The sequence below is a fragment of the Budorcas taxicolor genome, chromosome 8, assembly GCF_023091745.1.
Source record: "Budorcas taxicolor isolate Tak-1 chromosome 8, Takin1.1, whole genome shotgun sequence".
NCBI classification, from domain to species: Eukaryota; Metazoa; Chordata; class Mammalia; order Artiodactyla; family Bovidae; genus Budorcas; species Budorcas taxicolor.
The window spans coordinates 35,240,519-35,259,627 of record NC_068917.1 but is presented as its reverse complement, the minus strand read 5'-3'; the positions used below and the strand labels follow the sequence as shown (position 1 = coordinate 35,259,627).

The following is a 19,109-nucleotide window of genomic DNA, read 5'->3' as shown; positions in this document are numbered from 1 at the left end:
CTCAAATTCATTAGTTTATATGGCTGAGTAATATTCCATTCTATACATGTACCATATCTTCTTTCTTTACCCATTTATCTGTCAATGGACATCTAGGTTGCTTCCATGTCCTAGCTATTTAAATAGTGCTGCATTGGGGTCCATGTGTATTTTAGAATTGTGGTTTTCTCAGGGTACATGCCCACTAATAGGACTGCTGGGTCATATGGTAGATTTTACCTAGTTTGTTAAGAAATCCCCATACTGTTCTCCATAGTGGCTGTACCAACAGTGCAGCTTTATACTTCAATGTAACCATCTTGCTGAATTTGGAAGGAGGAAGTTGCTCAAACATGGATAGTAATGGCTATGCACAGTTATTACATTCTCAAAGGAAGTGGCAACCCACTCCAATGTTCTTGCCTGGAGAATCCCAGAGATGGCAGAGCCTGGTGGGCTGCCATCTATGGGGTCACACAGAGTCGGACACGACTGAAGTGACTTAGCAGCAGCAGCAGCACTAATATTTTGAACTCAAAAACAGGCTTATGAACAGAACTCAAAAACAGGCTTATGAACAGAAACTACTAAAACGGGGAAAATTCCTTGATAAGTTTGAAGATGTTCATATCTCTGAAAAAATCTGAAAAAAAATCTCTATAAATATGATTAGGGAACTAAAGAAAGAACACCATGAAATAAAGACAGAGATGCAATGAGAGCTGGCTATTGGACGAAAAGGGGAGTGAAGGGAGAAAAGAAGTGGGAGAAGAAAAACTTGAAGTATAGAATAGGCATTAAAATCTTCTCTGGAAGCAATGAAAGTGTGAGGTTAAAAAAAAAAAGATTCTTATTTTGCAGAACACATTCAGTAATTTTATTTGGAATGCATAGGAAAGTTTAAAATGAGAAGACAATGATAAATGAATGATTAAGAAAGTAATAGAAATTCTATTTAAGAAGATTATAGAAATTCTAACAATTACAAATTTCAAAGAAATCATAAATAATAGAAATATAGCCAGCAATCACAACTAATAACTAACATATATGAATCATTAATGCTTTACATCTGCTATCAGCTCATTTAACCTGCAGGAAACCCCTATACAAGACAATCTTATTTCTATACAATATAGTGTTACATCTATTTAACAACTGATGAGAGAGGTTTGCCGGAGAAGGCAATGGCACAGCACTTCAATACTCTTGCCTGGAAAATCCTATGGATGGAGGTGCCTGGTAGGCTGCAGTCCATGGGGTCGCTAAGAGTCGGACACGACTGAGCGACTTCACTTTCATTTTCACTTTCATGCATTGCAGAAGGAAATGGCAACCCACTCCAGTGTTCTTGCCTGGAGAATCCCAGGGATGGGGGAACCTGGTGGGCTGCCGTCTATGGGGTCGCACAGAGTCGGACACGACTGAAGTGACTTAGCAGCAGCAGCAGCAGCAGCAGAGAGAGGTTTGCAGAGAATTTAAATAACCAGGCTTTGAGTTAATAAGGAACAGATGTTACAAAGCCACATTTTCCACTTCTAGAGGTGATGTACTTTACATCAGCTTCCATGGAACTGAAGAAAACTCTGGTTCTAAAATTTGAAAGTGTTTGGTGTTTTACAGGCTAAAAAAGTTACAAAAGCACTTCCTTCTCTAGATATATCCTGAGAAAGAAAAATGTTTGAATTTGAACAAAAACAAATCCTGAAGGCATCTATTAATGGGGAAAAAAAGTTTTAGTTTAAAAATAACACTTAAACGTTAAAGAAATTCAACAACTTCTTTCAGAATTCTATTTTCTGATAATGGAGCACCATGGAAATGACACTGGAATTTTGATGGAGAAAGTGTAGGATCTAATTGTATTTTACATGTAAAAACCTCAGAAAAAAGTGCTCGGTTTACCACAGACTCTAGAAATACTCTTGCTTTTGTAAGAAAAATTATTTAAAGATCTAATATAACCAAAAAAAAATCAGTTAAAATAAATTATCTGAGTGGAAAAGCTATAGTGACAGAGGAGGCTTAAAACAATGCAATGAGAACATGAATTAAGGAGAGTTATGTCTCCAGTTTAAAAGTCCCATTTGCAAAAATGAATGATCCTCAAGTAAGACCCAGTACAGACAAAAACAGTCAATGCCACGTAATGAACCTGCTCTGGTTTGTAAGGCCTGTCTTTGGTTCTCCCAGATTAGTATTTTCATAGTTTTCTCTTGTTCTACTGTGTTAGTTCAGCTACAGGTTCAAAGTAAAATTTCAGTAAATATGTTTCATAGATTAACAGTAATGTGTTACACTTACATATTTGAGTACAAGGCACTCAAATAGTAATATGAATTCCCCGCTTCCTTTGAATGATTGTAAGGAAAACTCTGGAATACTCCTATGTATGTATGCATCATTGACTAACAACGGCTTCAAATTATTAGGATGCCTTGATTCACATGGAGTCTTTCCAATGCTGTTGATTGGTACATATTAGGGTCTCATAAAATCACTGGGTGAAATCTCTGAAAACCACCCTCCTTGAAACAATCATGTTTTCTTTGGAAGCTTCAGAAGTTATAGGTATTCTCCATTAATCTTTCCTGATCATGTTCACCATACTTGCCAGGAGATGAATGCTGTTGTTTTGAGAGGGGTGGTAGTTGGCATAAAGAATGAAATGAATGAGGACTGAGCAATATATATGTATATACATATAGTCAGTTGCCTCTCTAGGCAGAGTGTAGAGCTTAGCATACCTCTGAGACCTTAAACCAGTGTGTGCATGATAAGTTGCTTCAGTAGTGTCTGGCTCTTTGCAACCTCATGGGCTATAGCCTTCAGGCTCCTCTGTCCATAGGATTCTCCAGGCAGGAAGACTGGAGTGGGTTGCCATTTCCTTCTCCAGGGGATCTTCCTGACCCAGGGATCGAACACCCATCTCTTATGTCTCCGGCATTGGCAAGCGGGTCCTTGACCACTAGCGTCACTTGGGAAGAACCTAAAGGTTTACACAGTGTAAGGAAAAAAATGTGTGTATGTAGACTGTGCTACTTGTATTGAGCATGAGTACTATAATGGCTCCATGTCACTGATAGACACTGACAGACACCATAAGAACACTGAAATTTCCCAAGGTTCTCTAGCTGTTCTCTATTTATATATAATCAATTTCTAAGATTCTCTAGATCTCTGTTCTTCCATCCTTTACTAGAATGCAGAAGACAATCATGACTATTATGTAGTTGTGAATGGTTTGACATTGGATATGGGTGACAGGAACTTAGAGAAAGCAAACGATACAAAAAGACTGAAAAATGCAATGAATTTAAATATTAAAATAATTCTATAGTTCTTTTATGCAAAATGCTATTGTATATGTGGATTTTAAACTGAAATCTTAAAGTCTTCATAGTAAACAAATTTGAGTACAATACAATTTTTACAATCTAGGCCTTTGATTCAATGTAATGTTAACATACATTAGATATAAGCAAAGTACTGGCAGAGACAGTAGGTTAAGTCCATTATTTGGGAAGGTATAACCTCACATTGTTTATTTATTAGAGAGATACAGATATGTTTGCATTTGTATATTCAAAGGCAGCTGAGATAGCTATTTCCAAAATAACATCTACTACTTCCCCAAAGGAAACACAAGAAAACAAAGCAAAGCTCCTGTAAAGAAAATCGCAAAAAATAGGGTAAAATGAATAAGCAGATTGCCAAACAATTTTTAAATATTAAACAATAAATATACATGAATTGACAATGTTGAATTTTTTCTCAGCTCTGTACTCTCAGAAAATAGCAACAGTTAAGAAATTCTCTAAACTTTATGTTCCAGAAAATGCTCTACAACAAAGAACCACTTTTCCCCACATAATTTAGATAACCCTTGTGTGAGACGCATTGTTTATTTATGACAAGGCCAAGAACACAACCTTCAAATTCTTATTCTCTGTCTTACACATGATTAGCTGAACTATTGGTCCATCCCACCACCACCAGACTAGCCAAATAAAGGGATAAATATTTACTGGTGGACTGAGATTCCCTGATTACAAAACAACCCCAGCTATAAAATCACCCCACATTAGGTTTTGTACACCTCCCCATGGAAGTCTAAGGAAAAAAACACCCATTAGGACACGAGAATATTCAGATCTGTGGTTGTATTTCTACTGCAGGAACCAGAATAAGAAAAAAACCCCGAGTTGTTTTTTTTTTTTTTAAGTCAAATTATGACTTATTAAAATGCATGTTAATTTCAGAGAGAAGGATATTAACATTTCTCTCTGATCAGAGATTTATCAAATACACTTTTCTTGAAAAATATGGAAAGCTTCATGAATTTGTATGTCACCCTTGCGCAGGGGCCATGCTAAGCTTCTCTGTATTGTTCCAATTTTAGTATATGTGCTGCTGAAGCAAGCACAAGCTATCTGTTTTTTGTCTTTGATGATTGGGTGCCATAATTTTCACCAGGCCAAAACATCCCCTTTTCCCCTAACTCCTGTACTCATGTCCTGAGGCCTCTGGGACACCCACACTCCATAGTTTGAGGAGCCACAGTGAGTCCAGCCCTCACTCCTGTGTTCCAGACACTTGATGGCACCACAGTAAAGATTTAATTTCAATTCACTTTTTTGGAGCTCTTTTGGCTTGATTTGGTTGCCAGTGTTTATCCTGGCTACATAAGAAATTCCAATTCACTTCCAAATACCCTTAAAATCCCTGAATTAAATTTTTCACCACTGTAGAAACAATTCAGTAGATTACCTTTGTTTGGCAGAATTTAACTCAAGATTATGTCTCTCACCACCACTGGACTCCTCTTGTTCTTCCTTCACCTCCAGCAAACTCACACCCTTTCCTCACTTAAAACTCTCCACACGTGTCTTTCCCAGCTCTTTTTCTTGCCAAATATTCCTCCTTCATCTACAGTTTGCCCTGTTTGCTTTTAGCCTCTATTACTCCTATTATTTTCTCCTGGCTCCATTAAATGCCCACGCTTCCCAACTGTTCACCCTAACAACTATTATTGACTTTCCCTCCTGTGATGAAAGATAAATCACCTTAGCGCCCACTTTAAGCCTTGGTCTCATTCAGATCTACATGATATTATTAAAGATATTCCAGGATCCTGCAAGAATAGGAAAAAAATTAGTAATCCATTCAGATTAGTCTTCAGGACATATTTTTCTGGGCTCCCTGCTTTATATCTACTTGTTACAGCTATTGGTGGGTCTGGGAGAATGGTCATCAAGGAAATGAGAATACCTCTGAAGCTCACATACAGGATAAAATCATAAAAATTTCAGTTTGTTCAATACAAACAATAATGTATTGATCAGAGATTCAAGATTGAAGACAATAAAGAGAAAAATTTGACTCCAGTTATAGGTATAGATTAGTTTGAAAGAACTATTGTTTTTCTGCTCATCATAACTGAATCACTTCCACCACTGGCATTAGTTTTGTTAAGAGCTTACAAAACAAAATTAGAGATTTTTTTTTAAAGTAGATCACTGTAATATTTCTATCTCTGAAACACACACACTAGCTCAATACCATGAGGACTTCATTGCTGAAAAAACTAACTCAACACCATGTAAACTCATGGCTTTACAACTTAAACAATGTGAAGGAAACAAGCCAGGGAAGTCTGCTCCCTACAAAAACTCTATAGATAGAAAGTGAAAGTGTTAGTTGCTCAGTTGTGTACAACTCTATATGACCCATGGACTGTAGCCCACCAGGCTCCTCTGTCCATAGGATTCTCCAGGCAAGAATACCGGGGTGGGTTGCCATTGCCTCCTCCAGAGGATCTTCCCAACCCAGGGATCAAACCCAAGTCTCCTGCATTATAAGCAGATTCCTTACCATCTGAGCCACTAGGGAAGGTCTATAGGTAGGGACAATTGCAAATGTTATAAAAGACGGAAAAGTCATACATCTTGGACTCAGAGTACAAAAGGGAACAAGATTCCAAAAATCCACTTCCCCAATGATTTTTCTTTGAGCTACTAAATCTCTTGTTTACACAAATAAATATCAATGAGCAAGCGACAATAATCATCCCCATAAATGTATACACCTCTGTCTTGACAGTGGACACCAAAGAAACACATTTCTCTTACTCTCCTACCACCCTCCCTTGGAGTAAGTAAACCATAACTGTGATGGAATTTGACAGTCCCATCTACCTTATGACTTGACTTTAAATATCCTTTTATCTCACTAGGACATCTCACTACTCTGCAGAGCCTGCTGTTTAACTCCACTGCTTTTAACCTTTTGGAAAAAACATGTACATTCCAATTAGATTCTCTGTATTTTTCACTTTCACAATATTTCTAACTCTACAGGTACATAACTTGCCCTTTTAATGTATCTCACTATTAGACAATTCTTGCTCCTGATAATGCTCCCTCCGCCCCCTCAAGCCTTTAATGGACATAAATGAAGCCAATGGCAGCTGCACGAACACCTATCAAAAAAGAAACCTGAATCACTAATCTATTGGCGGTAGGAGTGAGCAGGGGATGTTATACCCAAGGAATTAGCAACCATTCTCCAAAGCTAAAGGAAATTCTTTGGTGGCAAATGAACTAAGATAACCAATTAGTAAGAAAGCCATTCTTCAATCACAAGCATATATCCCTTTATTCTTTTACAGTCAAAACTTAAGGAATTGAAGATGCAATAATTATAGCACTTGAAGCTAACAAACATAATTGGAAACGGGCTGGATTTTTTTAAATTTCTATCCAGCTAATCTTTGTAGATTTGGCCTATACATCTCCCTGAACTCTCTTTGCTCTCTCATCTAAAATATAGTCTATAGTCTACTTAATACATCATGTATTAAGTGACATCATATATAGTCTACTTATACACCATGGTACAGAAATTCTTGAAGGTCTCCTTCACAAATGTCACTGGAGATGCTTTAGCTAAATGTTTTAGCTGTCATTTTGAGAGTAATTTCAATTTGCTTTACCTGTAGAAAGTCTATAGGGTCACTGAGTCAGACATGACTGAACTGACTGAGTATACACACACACAGCTGTAAAACACAGCATCCAGTAAAAATATAAAGAGGAGGCAAGAACAAGAGTCAGCTTTTTCACATGAATCAGTGAATTTAAAATTTAAGCTATGAACTATTGTGTCTATAGTTATGCATATGTGTATACATGTTATGTAAGCATAATACTATCTTACTGACAATGATATGATCAAATCAGATTATAAAATTATTTAAAGATCTATTCTGATTTGTTTAGAAATAAATAAGCATTTATAGAAATTGAGTATACTTAACATTTTTAGAAATTAAGGAAATTAAATATTTCTAATATGTACAAAAGTGTATTTTATAATAGCTTTATTATTTATATTATATACAATATGATTATATTTTATTGCATATGTTATTAAATATTATTATATTACTATTACTAAAATACTAGTTTATATAAATTGCTATTTATTGCATAGAACAGTTTTATATTCTTTTAGTATGTGTTTTATTAAATATTATTTATTTTTTATTATAGAAATCACCAAAACACTCTAAGAATTCAAGTAAACATAATTTTAGGTATGTCTTTGGCAAACAAGACTTATTTAGCATTTTTTTTTCATAAGAATATCTTCTCAATTATCAGTGTTATGTACAATATAAACATACATTTTATTCTACCTTAGCATATTCTCTCAAGAAAAGCAGGTACATTTGTACATGTTTACTAATCAAATAGGCTAGGATTACACATACTAGATGTTTACAATGATAAAGAAATAAAAGTTTGCATTTAATCAAATTGAATCATTACTCTGAAAAATGTTAACAGTAACTATGTTTTATAGTATGGCCTTCCCTGGTGGCTCAAACAGTAAACTCTGCCTGCAATGCAGGCAACCTGGTTTCGATCCCTGGGTTGGGAGGATCTCCTGAAGAAGGAAATCGCAACCCACTCCAGTATTCTTGCCTGAAGAATTCCACACAGTGGAGTCTGGTGGGCTACGTTCATGGGGTCACAAAGAGTCAGACATGATTGAGTAACTAACACTTAAGTTTTATAGTATACCTGGAAGACATTTTTCAAGATCACTGGGTAATTTAAAGCCTTAGACTTATGCTATATTAAGTTAATTAATGAAACCTGAAAGTTGCTCAGTCATGTCTGAATCTTGGCGATCTCATGGACTCTACAGTACATGGAATTCTCCCGGCCCAAATACTGGAGTGGGTAGCCGTTCCCTTCTCCAGGGGATCTTCCCAACCCAGGGATAGAATCCAAGTCTTCACATTGCAAGCAGATTCTTTACCAACTGAGACACAAGGGAAGCCCAAGAATACTGGAGTGAGTTGCCATTTCCTGCTCCAGGGGATCTTCTTGACTCAGCTATCAAACCTAAGTCTGCTGCAATGGCAGGAGGATTCTTTACCACTGAATTACCTGGGAAGCCAGTAAGATAGAATACTGAAGTGCAATTTTAAGTTTATATACATTTTTTTCAATTTTTACAGTACAGAGCAGCTATGAATATTGTATCTGAAATAAGTATTCAGTTCAGTTCTGTTGCTCAGTCGTGTCCAACTCTTTGCAATCCCATGGACAGCAGCATGCCAGGGTTCCCTGCCCATCACCAACTCCCAGAGCCTACTCAAACTCATGTCCATTGTGACAGCGATGCCATCAAATCATCTCATCCTCTGTCCTCACCTTCTCCTCCTGCCTTTAATCTTTCCCAGCATCAGGGTCTTTTCCAATGAGTCGGTTCTTCACATCAGGTGGTCAAAGTATTGGAGTGTCAGCTTCAGCATCAGTCCTTCCAATGAATATTCAGGACCGATTTCCTTTAGGATGGACCGGTTCGATCTCCTTGCAGTCCAAGGAACTCTCAAGGGATTCTCCAACACCATAGTACAAAAGTGTCAATTTTTCAGTGCTCAGTTTTCTTTATAGTCCAAATCTCAGATCCATACTTGACTACTGGGAAAATCATAGCTTTGACTAGATGGACCTTTGTTGGTAAACTAATATCTCTGCTTTTCAATATATATCTAGGTTTGTCATAGCTTTTCTTCCAAGGAACGAGTGTCTTAATTTCTTGGCTGCAGTCACCATCTGCATTGAATTTGGAGAAAAAATAAAAAAAATAAAGTCTCTCAGTTTCCATTATTTCATGTATTTGCCATGAAGTGATGGGACTGGATGCCATGATCTTAGTTTTCTGAATGTTGAGCTTTAAGCCAACATTTTCACTCTTCTTTTTCACTTTCAGAAGAGGCTCTTTAGTTCTTCTTCCAGTGGATCCAGTGGATGTTGGCAATTTGATCTCTCCTCTGCCTTTTCTAAATCCAGCTTGAACATCTGGAAGTTCACAGTTCATGTACTGTGATAGCCTAGCTTGGAGAATTTTGAGTATTACTTTCCTAGCATCTGAGATGAGTGCAATTATATGGTAGTATATACCCGTGAAAATTGTGAGATGTATATTCAAGTGTTCTCCTCAGTTCAGTTCAGTCGCTCAGTTGTGTCCGACTCTGTGACACCATGAACTGCAGCACGCCAGGCCTCTCTGTCCATCACCAACTCCAGGAGTCCACCCAAACCCATATCCATTGAGTCAGTGATGACTGATCTCCTTAAGGATGGACTGGTTGGATCTCCTTCCAGTCCAAGGGACTCTCAAGAGTCTTCTCCAACACCACAGTTCAAAAGCATCAATTCTTCAGTGCTTAGCTTTCTTCACAGTCCAACTCTCACATCCATAAATGACCACTGGAAAAACCATGCCTTGATACACAGACCTTTGAGTTCTCCTAGTCAGTTACAAAATTATACTGTATGAAAGAAGTGTATCATTAACTATCTCATAGTTACTGTGGGAAATTGAGGTTATTGTGGTTAAAAGTTATACTCAATAAATGTAAGAGACTCTACTAGGAGCAAGATAATAATTTTATATATAGGGTGTACAGGATCAATTTTTGTTAAAAGAAAAGCAAAATAGTTCTATTCCAAAATAAGACCTTTTTTCCTAGAATTAGAGGAAAATGTATGACAAGACCTAGTTGAATATATAAACTTGTATAACATTCATGAAAAGGAATTTTTATTTGTTTGGGTCAAAGCTGGCTAAAGTTCAGTGAATGTATTAAGATTGTTTAGAAAGAACTTTAGTTTAAAAATTACACTGATGCTAAATTAGAATTTAAGTTTTTCTCTGTAAAAATGACAAAATTTTCTTATGTTTAAAAAGGGTTTCTCTTTACATTCTGGGTAATCTTTTAAGGCAAAGATATTGTGTCTCAGAATAAGTAACTCTACATTATGGTGACTTTTATCATGTCCTTGATTACTTAAAAGAACAAAGTGTTCTCATTTTTGAAAAATCTAAGTCTTTTTATAATTGTGTTACTATTTTTAAAATGTTCTAGTTTTTATATATAAAATATTTTATTTTCACATTGGTTAAATAGTTAGCTGAGTATTGTTACTAACTCATGATTCTATTTAATCCCACATTCAAACTTCCTGACAACTTTTGACTTTTCCCATCCCCAAATCAAATCCAAAATGGTAAATTTTGCACCTAAAACTGTCTTTGAGATCTTCCAGGGCTTCCAGGAAATTATAAAGAATTTGTTCTTTGGCCTTGTAAAAAGAGAAAGGCTAAAAATAATTTTGTTTGTTTCATAAGTACATAATCTGGTATATACTAAAATGAAGGAAATAGCACTTTCTAAAAGGTAAGGATTCTACATTTCTCTGATCAAGATCAAATAAAATCCAAAATAACTGACCAAACTTCAAATAAAACATTCTTGATAGTGACTTTTTAATTTTAAGATGTGAGTTATGTATCAAGCCTAAATGTCAGTCTACATTAGTATAAATAAGAGAAGACTTCAAATGTAGTAATTTCAAAAGGAAACTTAAATTTCAGCTATTTATGATATGATTAAAAATGTAAGATGATGTTAGTGAGAAGTTGACTATTAAATAAAATCTAAATTTTAAAAATGCTTTTTATGAGTTTTTCCTTTCCATGCTTTCCCTCCAAATTTCCATTATATATCTTTTTCCTTCGTGATGTAGAATTATCATAACAGGATCACATATCCATCTCTATAAGCCCAAACTCACAATTTCATTTCTAGAGTAAATGATATTTATGGCCACAATGTTGTCTTTGAAAATTAGAATCAAACTATGAACATATCTTGAAAGATTTTCTTTTAATTACCAGAATACAAATTCAGTGAATTTTGTGATATAGAATAAATAGCAAAATCGGTAGATATGGGGAATAGGTAATGGAAAAATAGTGTTTGGAGGTGGGTATTGACCTCTTCCTACTAAAAGAAAGTTGAGGTACTGTCTGAAACTATCAGTTTGTGCCATATGGTGATAAATATATAATAGAATTTATTAAAAGGATGACACATGGAGATGAAGAAAGTGTCAGTGAGATAAATTTTTCCTGTTTCATAGTTGCAAATAAACTTTGTTTATAGTCAGCAAATAAAAAACTAAATATATAATCATAATATTTAGGGTTATAGACCTAACCATCAACATTAAAATTAGAAATTAAAATCCACTACCTAATTCCCAGAGGAGATGATATAATTATCTAAGAAAATGAACAGCTTTTTGAATACCACAATGAATTAAAAAACATATCCATGCATACACCTATCCTGATAAAATTTCAAATATCCCAGAATAAATACTAAAGTTATAAAAGCCTACAGAGTAAGAAGAAAGACAATGAGAGAAAAAATAAACCTATGTTTAAGTTACAAGAGTCAGGTTGATGACCAAAGTTTCAAACACCAGTTTTGAAGATGAAAATACAAAGAAGCATGGCTCAACATAAAAAAACAAAAACAACTTTATATTATTTTACAGTGTTATGTTTTCTAATTATGTGGTATTTTATTGGGAAATAAGTTGTTTTTCTAGCTTCTAGCTTAATAAATAAGAAAAAACTAGTTTCATATTGAAGAATTGTTTTCTAGTCAATCAAAAGCAATTACTTCAACATTGTCAGTGAAAAAAGTATATGGGGAGGGAGAAGAGGGCCGAAATATTTACAATACAATGAAGAAACTAAGTAAGACAGTGAAACAAAAATTTTAAAAAATGCAACAGCATTTTACTGAAGTAAGCATGCTAAGAAAGAACTATTAAAATATTCATGCATATATAATCATAAGAAACAGCATCTAGAAAACAGGAATTGGAGTTTATTCAGATGTAGGTCTGAGGCTCAGAGGTACTTACTAGTATTTCTCTAAGCGTCAGGCCCCATACCAGTAAAGAAAAAATAATTCTATCAATGTACACTTGTGTAAAAATTTCATTGAAATGTATTTTAAATATAAAGGACCATGGACAATTGCCAGAAAACATGCATATTTAACTATATATGTTTTTACATTTAAAATACATTTTTAACAGTTATTTTCCCCTCATACTCTATTGTACCCTACCCTATACATGGGTATCATATTCCTCTAGTCATTACATCCTTTTTTTTTTTTTTTTTCCAGCAGTAATAACCTATTTTAGAAGAATAAGCAAAATATAGTAAAATATGCATCTTAATATACTGGTGGATAACCATGTAAAAGCAACAAATGTTTGTGACTGTATTTAATGTTCCTTTCTTCTGAATATACTTATCAGAAATAAGTACTTATATTTTTTCTAATTAACTGTGAATGCCAAGAAAAATTTTTAGACACATATTTTACTTTACTATATTTTTTGTAATGCTAAGTGAATTTAATTTCCCACTAATACCGGTGATGAGAGCTAACTGACTATATAACTGACTTATCTTGGAAATATATATATATATATATAAATGAAGTCCAGAAGCAGACAAGCTGAAAGAGCTTTTAAATCTTCTCTGCCTTGTCTTGAGGACATAAAGTGCTAATCTCCAGAGATAAAAGTGATTCAGAAAAATACTGTCAGTTTTAGCAAAGCAGCACCACTTCAAATAATCTAAATTCCTATGAAGAGTTTAAGGTTATCTGGGTTGCCCTTGCCCTTAACACATGACAACAATGAATAAAAATCTTCTTTAGAAGGATATAAACTAGTGAAAATCCTTTAATCATTTCTACAAATTTTATATTTGATATTCAACACTATGTTACTCAATTATTGGCAAAAGAAAAAAAAAATACACCATTAATACAAAGCAAAGACACATACAAAACAAAACAGTAAAAACAAACTCAGACAACATCTGTATGACGTAATGATCCTTAATATGATAAAATAATAGAAAACAAGATAGAAAATTGGCAGAGTACTGGAATGTAAATTTGTAAAATTCAGTAAAAATAGATGGGTTTAACAAGATAGACTGAGATGAAGAGAGAATGAGTTAGAAAACAGGTTTAAAGAAAATGTTCAGAATGGAACCAGAAAATAAAAATAGATTTTAAATACAGAGGAGAGAGTAACAGAGAACAGTAATGTAGTCTAACATGGATAGTTGGAGACTTGGAAAGATAGCGGTAATAAATAAGCCCAAAGCAATATTTGAAGAAAAAATGACTAAGAAAGTTCCAAAAATGATGAAAAATATCCAGCTACATATTTAATAATCCACACAAGAAGGAGGGGTAAATATATATAAAAAAAAAAGTTTAAGTTACTAAATAAAGGCATAGAAGGACATAGAATTCAGTCAGGAATTGAAAGGCCAAGTTAACAGAGAGAAGAAATATGTCTTGAAGTGAGCTCAATCTTGTGTGATGCTTTGTTCCTCTAAATTTTCATTAATTCTTAAATTGGCTGAACAAACAACCAGAACTCTTAAAGCCACAGTTTTTGTGAAAGTAGTGAGATTATGGATTGAAAGTTAAATTTCAGAACTGCTAAGGCAGTCAAACTTGAGGGGACAAGATCTGATAGAAAAAAGAACTACAGAGAAACAAGACCAGAGAAATCTGTCCTAGTCCCCCACCTCACCCAGAGGATGTTTCTATTTCCTTAGACTGTATGGAACTTTTGAAATCTACAAAGGGAGCAACTAAACTAAAAAGAGCCTTTAACAATTCCATTGTATTGGGAATACAAAGAATAGAATTTACAGACCACCAGGTTTGCCATTTGAGAACTCACATGGCATACGTTCTCGGAGCAAAGGCAAACCCAAAATGATGTGCGGCAAAACCAATACAATATTGTAAAGTAATTAACTTCCAATTAAAATAAATAAATTTATATTTTAAAAAAGACATTAACATTGGAATAAAAAAAAAAAAAAAAGGAAAACTAAAGGCAAATTTAATTACTGCTGCCTCTAACTGGGATAATGTGATCAGATTATATATAAGCCCTTATGGTAGGAAAACAGTATGAGTCAAAGTCTCAAAAATGGAACTTTCCAACAAAACTTTCTGTTACTGTGGAAGCTGCAATGTCCAAAATTATATCCAGTAACCGCATGTGATTACTGAACACTTGAAAGGTGGCTACATGACTTAGGAACACAATTTTAATTCTATTTCATCTTAATTATTTTAAATTTTAATTTCAAAATTAAAATGAATGGACAATGAATGGACACTTTAATAAACAGTACATTGTTTTTGTTTCATCCAAAATGTCTAGCACTCAATCAAAATTTATCAGATATAACAAGAGATAAGAATAATAATAGCTAAGAGTTGAAAAGCAGGTAATAGAAAGAGTATACAGATGATACCATTTCTGGAGTTTTCATATACTTAAACACCTGATGTATTAAGGGAATTAGCCAAAAAGAAATATGGAAGATCATGAAAGGAGGAAAGAAACAACAAGGGACATAATGTCAAGCGGAATCCACATGTCAACATAATGACACGAAACTCTGGCATGTAAGTTGCACTGAAGAAGCTGTCTCATCTCAAAGAAAAGGCTGCTCTTTTACTTGTTATTTTTTTTATTTTTTATTTTTTAAACATGTCTGTCACTGAATACAGGTTGCTCTAGGGGGACAAAGATTACCAAGTAATTCTCCTTTCCATATCTGGGCAAAATCAAGTCATCTGAAGAGGCTACAATATAAATTATAGGATTGAAGTACAAATTGGAGAATGTGCACACAGAGGTGAATTAAACTGATATCCAAGTTGTGACTGTATCCTCTATAACAGAAAAGGGTCCCATACACTGACAATATTCTCTAAAGCAGTAGTTATTTAAAAAAATGATACCCAGACCAGTAGTATCAGCAATACCCAAGGAAATTGCTAGATGTGTCAGTTCTTAGGCCAGTATTCTCAATCGTGCCTTTTACCTCTTTTTACATCCTATCATTTTAAGTATAATTTTAAAATCTATGATAGGGACTTCCATTATCTGAAGCTTCTGCATGTGTCTCTCCAAGATTATTTTTTCCCTTGATTGTTCTTCACATCAATATGTTTCCTTATGTGCTAACTTGCTTTTAATTCAACAATGAATTTTGGACATTATATTATTTATAATTTCTTCTGCATCACTTAAAATTTTTCATTTACATATGAGCTACCCTATGTACTTCAAGTAAGAGTTTGAATCTTAAACTACAATTAGAAAGACAGGGAAAACAAAGGCTAGAGAGGATGGATCTGTGTTTCAGGAAATATGAAAGTTCAAGAATCTTAAGGGAGGTACCACAGGAGATAGCAGCTTCTGAAAAGCACCAGAGGACATGATTCCTTGACAGGCTTGAACCTTCCCAGGCAAAATATTACATTATCACATACATATATTGCATGCCTGCTTTATGCGGTCACCAAAAATACTACCTAATATATATATATATTTTTTATTCTACTTTCCATCTCAAGCAAGTTTTTCTCATCAGCTAACTCAAACTGAAACCCTATGTGCAGACAAGCTAGGAAAAATAATTTCCAGTCTTTCAGACCTTTTGGCACAGAAGGAATGTTAGAACATTGGAATGAAACTGTTTATCAAGTAAAGAATTTGGATACATCCTATGATTATATTGTTTTTCCCCCTCACTGGTTGCCTAAATGTTTTCCTTATCATTACCTAAGTGTGACTTTGAAAATAAATAGTGTATTTTGTAACTCCACCTAACCTGGGTTAAGGAGGATTCAAAAGGAAGGGGATGCTGCTAAAGTACAATATTATGTTTAGAAATAAAGATTTTAGATAAAATAGCAGCTCTGATTTTATTATAAGTCATGTCACAAAGGACAGATTTCTTCCACTAGCATCCTGTCTTGCACACAGATGCATCTTAATAAATGTTGCTGTGTGTCTATCATCATTTCATCAAATACTCAAAGCTTATCTTCTCTGGCAAATAGAACCTTAATTCTGATAGGCAGATTTGGCCCATTTATTTCAAATAACTCTATTTAACTGTACCTAAATTCTTTTGTAAGTCCAAACTTCATAAAGATAAAAGAGATTTTTGAAACTAACTCTGTCTATATGCTTTAAAAAGTTAAAATCTTTTACTTTTTATGCTATTGGCCTTTACATAAAATAAAGTACCATTTCTTCCTGCACTTAAGCATTTCTTCCTCACTCTTCTTCCAGTGACAATTCAGTAAGCTGAGGTATAGAATGGGCTGCCCCTCTATTTTAAAAGATTGGAAAATCTCTATACCCGACTCCTCTGCCAGAACAGGACATCATGTCTTCTTGCTGACAATCTGGGTATGAAAAACAGTTGATGTTTCCCCTGTACAAAAAATCTAGCTATAGATTAACATAAAATTGTTACAGTAATAAATTTGAAGCCCATTAGAGAGGATCAATAATGGTGGTGTCACACCCAAGGTAAAGCAGAAATAGCTCTACAAGAAGTGGAGATAATAAAATATTCTGTAAAACCTGAAAAACAAGCAGTAAAAAATCCCCCAAAAATCTAAGAAGGAATCAAAATCATATTAAAGTAACAGACCCTAAGAGATGAATCTAGAGACAAAATTTCTGGGTTTGATTACCAATTTCATCATTTGTGCATTTCTTACCAGTTATGTTCATCAGTTTTCCAGTCTGAAAAGTGGCAATAATTACAGTGTTTATCTCACTAGGTTGCTGTCAACAAACACTAAAGAGCTGATAACGTGAAGTCGTAATTTTTGCCTATCAAGGAATAAACTCAGGAATGAATAACAAGTATAGAATAAAAAATACTTCATATATATTCTGTAACACAAACTATTATATAATCTTTAGGTAAATGAGCAATTATAAAAAATACCAGATATATTAACCCAGTTGGTGAATCTACCTGCAATGCCGGAGACCTGGGTTCAATCCCTGGGTTGAGAAGATCCCCTGGAGAAGGGGACAGCTACCCATTCCAGTATTCTGTCCTGGAGAATTCCATGGAGTCCATGGGGTCACAAAGAGTCAGACAGGACTGAGCAACTTTCACTTTCACCAAATATGTTTGAGAATGAGGACTGGGATTATTAGAATACATCTAAATTTGAGAGATTATTAAAATATATCTAAAATTTGAATTACAGTAAGATTTATAGTTGTAGATATTCTATTGGAAAGTTTAAATATTGGGCACCCCAGGCCCAGCCCCCACAGAACCTAGTGCCTGAGTAGCCGGTTGGCCAGGCTGGAGCCGGCTGGAGGCAGCTGTGAGCAGGGTGGAGCCAAGACGGCGGTTGCACTTGGTGCAAATGGTTCATCTGGAGTCTAGATGCTTTCCTACTATGTCTCAACCACACTCTGAGCACAGAGAAAGAAGAGGTGATGGGGCTGTGCATAGAGTTGAATGATGACTTAAGGAGTGACCCCAAGTTTACACACAGTTGCTGAAAAGATTGACACTGTCAGAATTGTTCACATTCATTCTGTCATTGTCTTGTGGCATTCTGATAAGAGGAAGGGTCGAGTGGAAATTTCTCCAGAGCAGCTGTCTGTGGCTTTAACTGAGGCAGAGAGGTTGACTGAACTAACCAGTAGTACCCTGAGAGTTGTGGGCTGGTATCATTCCCATCCCCTTATAACTGTTTGGCCTTCCCATGTTGATGTTCACACACAAGCCATGTACAAAATTATGGAGCAAGGCTTTGTAGGGCTTGTATTTTCTTGTTTCCTACAAGATAAAAATACAAAGACAGGTACTCCATACTTGCTTTCAATCCATAGAGGCCCAAAAGAGCTCAGAGTATGAGAGAATTGAAATCCCAATTCATATTGTACCCCATGGAACCATTGGGAAAGTGTGCCTTGAGTCAGAAATTGAGTTGCCCAAGATCCTGTATCAAGAGGGGCAAGATGCACATAGGAGGATCCACAGCCTTCTACATCTGGATTCAGTAACCAAGATCCATAATGGCTCAGTGTATACTAAGAATCTGTGCAGCTCAGCAGTCAGCAGACCTCTACTACAGTGGTTGGAGGACAGACTAAAGAGAAACCAAAAGCATTTACAGGAGTTGCAACAAGAAAAGAAAGAGTTTATGCAAGAACTTTCTTCTCTAGAATAAAGCAGGAGACAAAATAGGAAAGGATGAAAATATCCAGGTGTAAAATTAATTAAGCTAAATCAGTTTTGAAGAAGAGACATTTGGAGGACTCACATTACCTGACTGCAGACTTACTATGAAGCTACAAGTATCAAGACAGCAAGGTATATATGCCCAACTGATTTTGATAAAGGTACAAAAGCAATTCAATGGAGGAAAGGTGATAGTCTTTTCAACAAATGAAGTTAGTGCAGTTTGCAAAGAAAATGAAGTTTGCCCTAAACTGCATAGCTTATACAAAAATTAATTGAAAATATATCATGAACTTAGATGTAAGATGTAAAACTATAAAACTTTTAGGAAAAAAATCTTGGGGGAAAAAAAAAAAAAAACCAACCTGGGCTAGGCAACAAGTTCTTGGCCTTCACCCTAAAAGCACAATCCTAAAAGGAAAAAGTTGATATATTGGACTTCATCAAAAGTAAAAACTTTTGCCCTGCAAAGAATTTAAGAGGAATAAATTATTGGGAGATATTACTTGCAAACAATTTATCTAGACCAATGTAGAATATACTGTATGAGGTCAAGAGTGAAAAATAAACAATCCAATTAGTAAATGAGCAGAAAACATGAATAGACATAGCACTAAAGA

General features: G+C 34.9%; 1 protein-coding gene and 1 non-coding gene across 2 annotated transcripts in view; one reads left to right on the top strand and one right to left on the bottom strand.

Annotated features, from left to right (window-relative positions):
• Positions 1-18,478, top strand: part of LOC128052042 (lys-63-specific deubiquitinase BRCC36-like) — a 39,107-nt gene extending 20,629 nt beyond the window's left edge. The window contains 4 exon segments of the mRNA XM_052644515.1: positions 17,601-17,683; positions 17,685-17,791; positions 17,793-18,110; positions 18,112-18,478. Coding sequence (XP_052500475.1) covers positions 17,601-17,683; positions 17,685-17,791; positions 17,793-18,110; positions 18,112-18,478 — 875 coding nt within the window.
• Positions 4,299-4,405, bottom strand: LOC128052930 (U6 spliceosomal RNA). The gene has a single exon (XR_008199881.1). It is a non-coding gene; the product is annotated as a U6 spliceosomal RNA (small nuclear RNA).
• Positions 18,479-19,109: the final 631 nt, after the last annotated feature.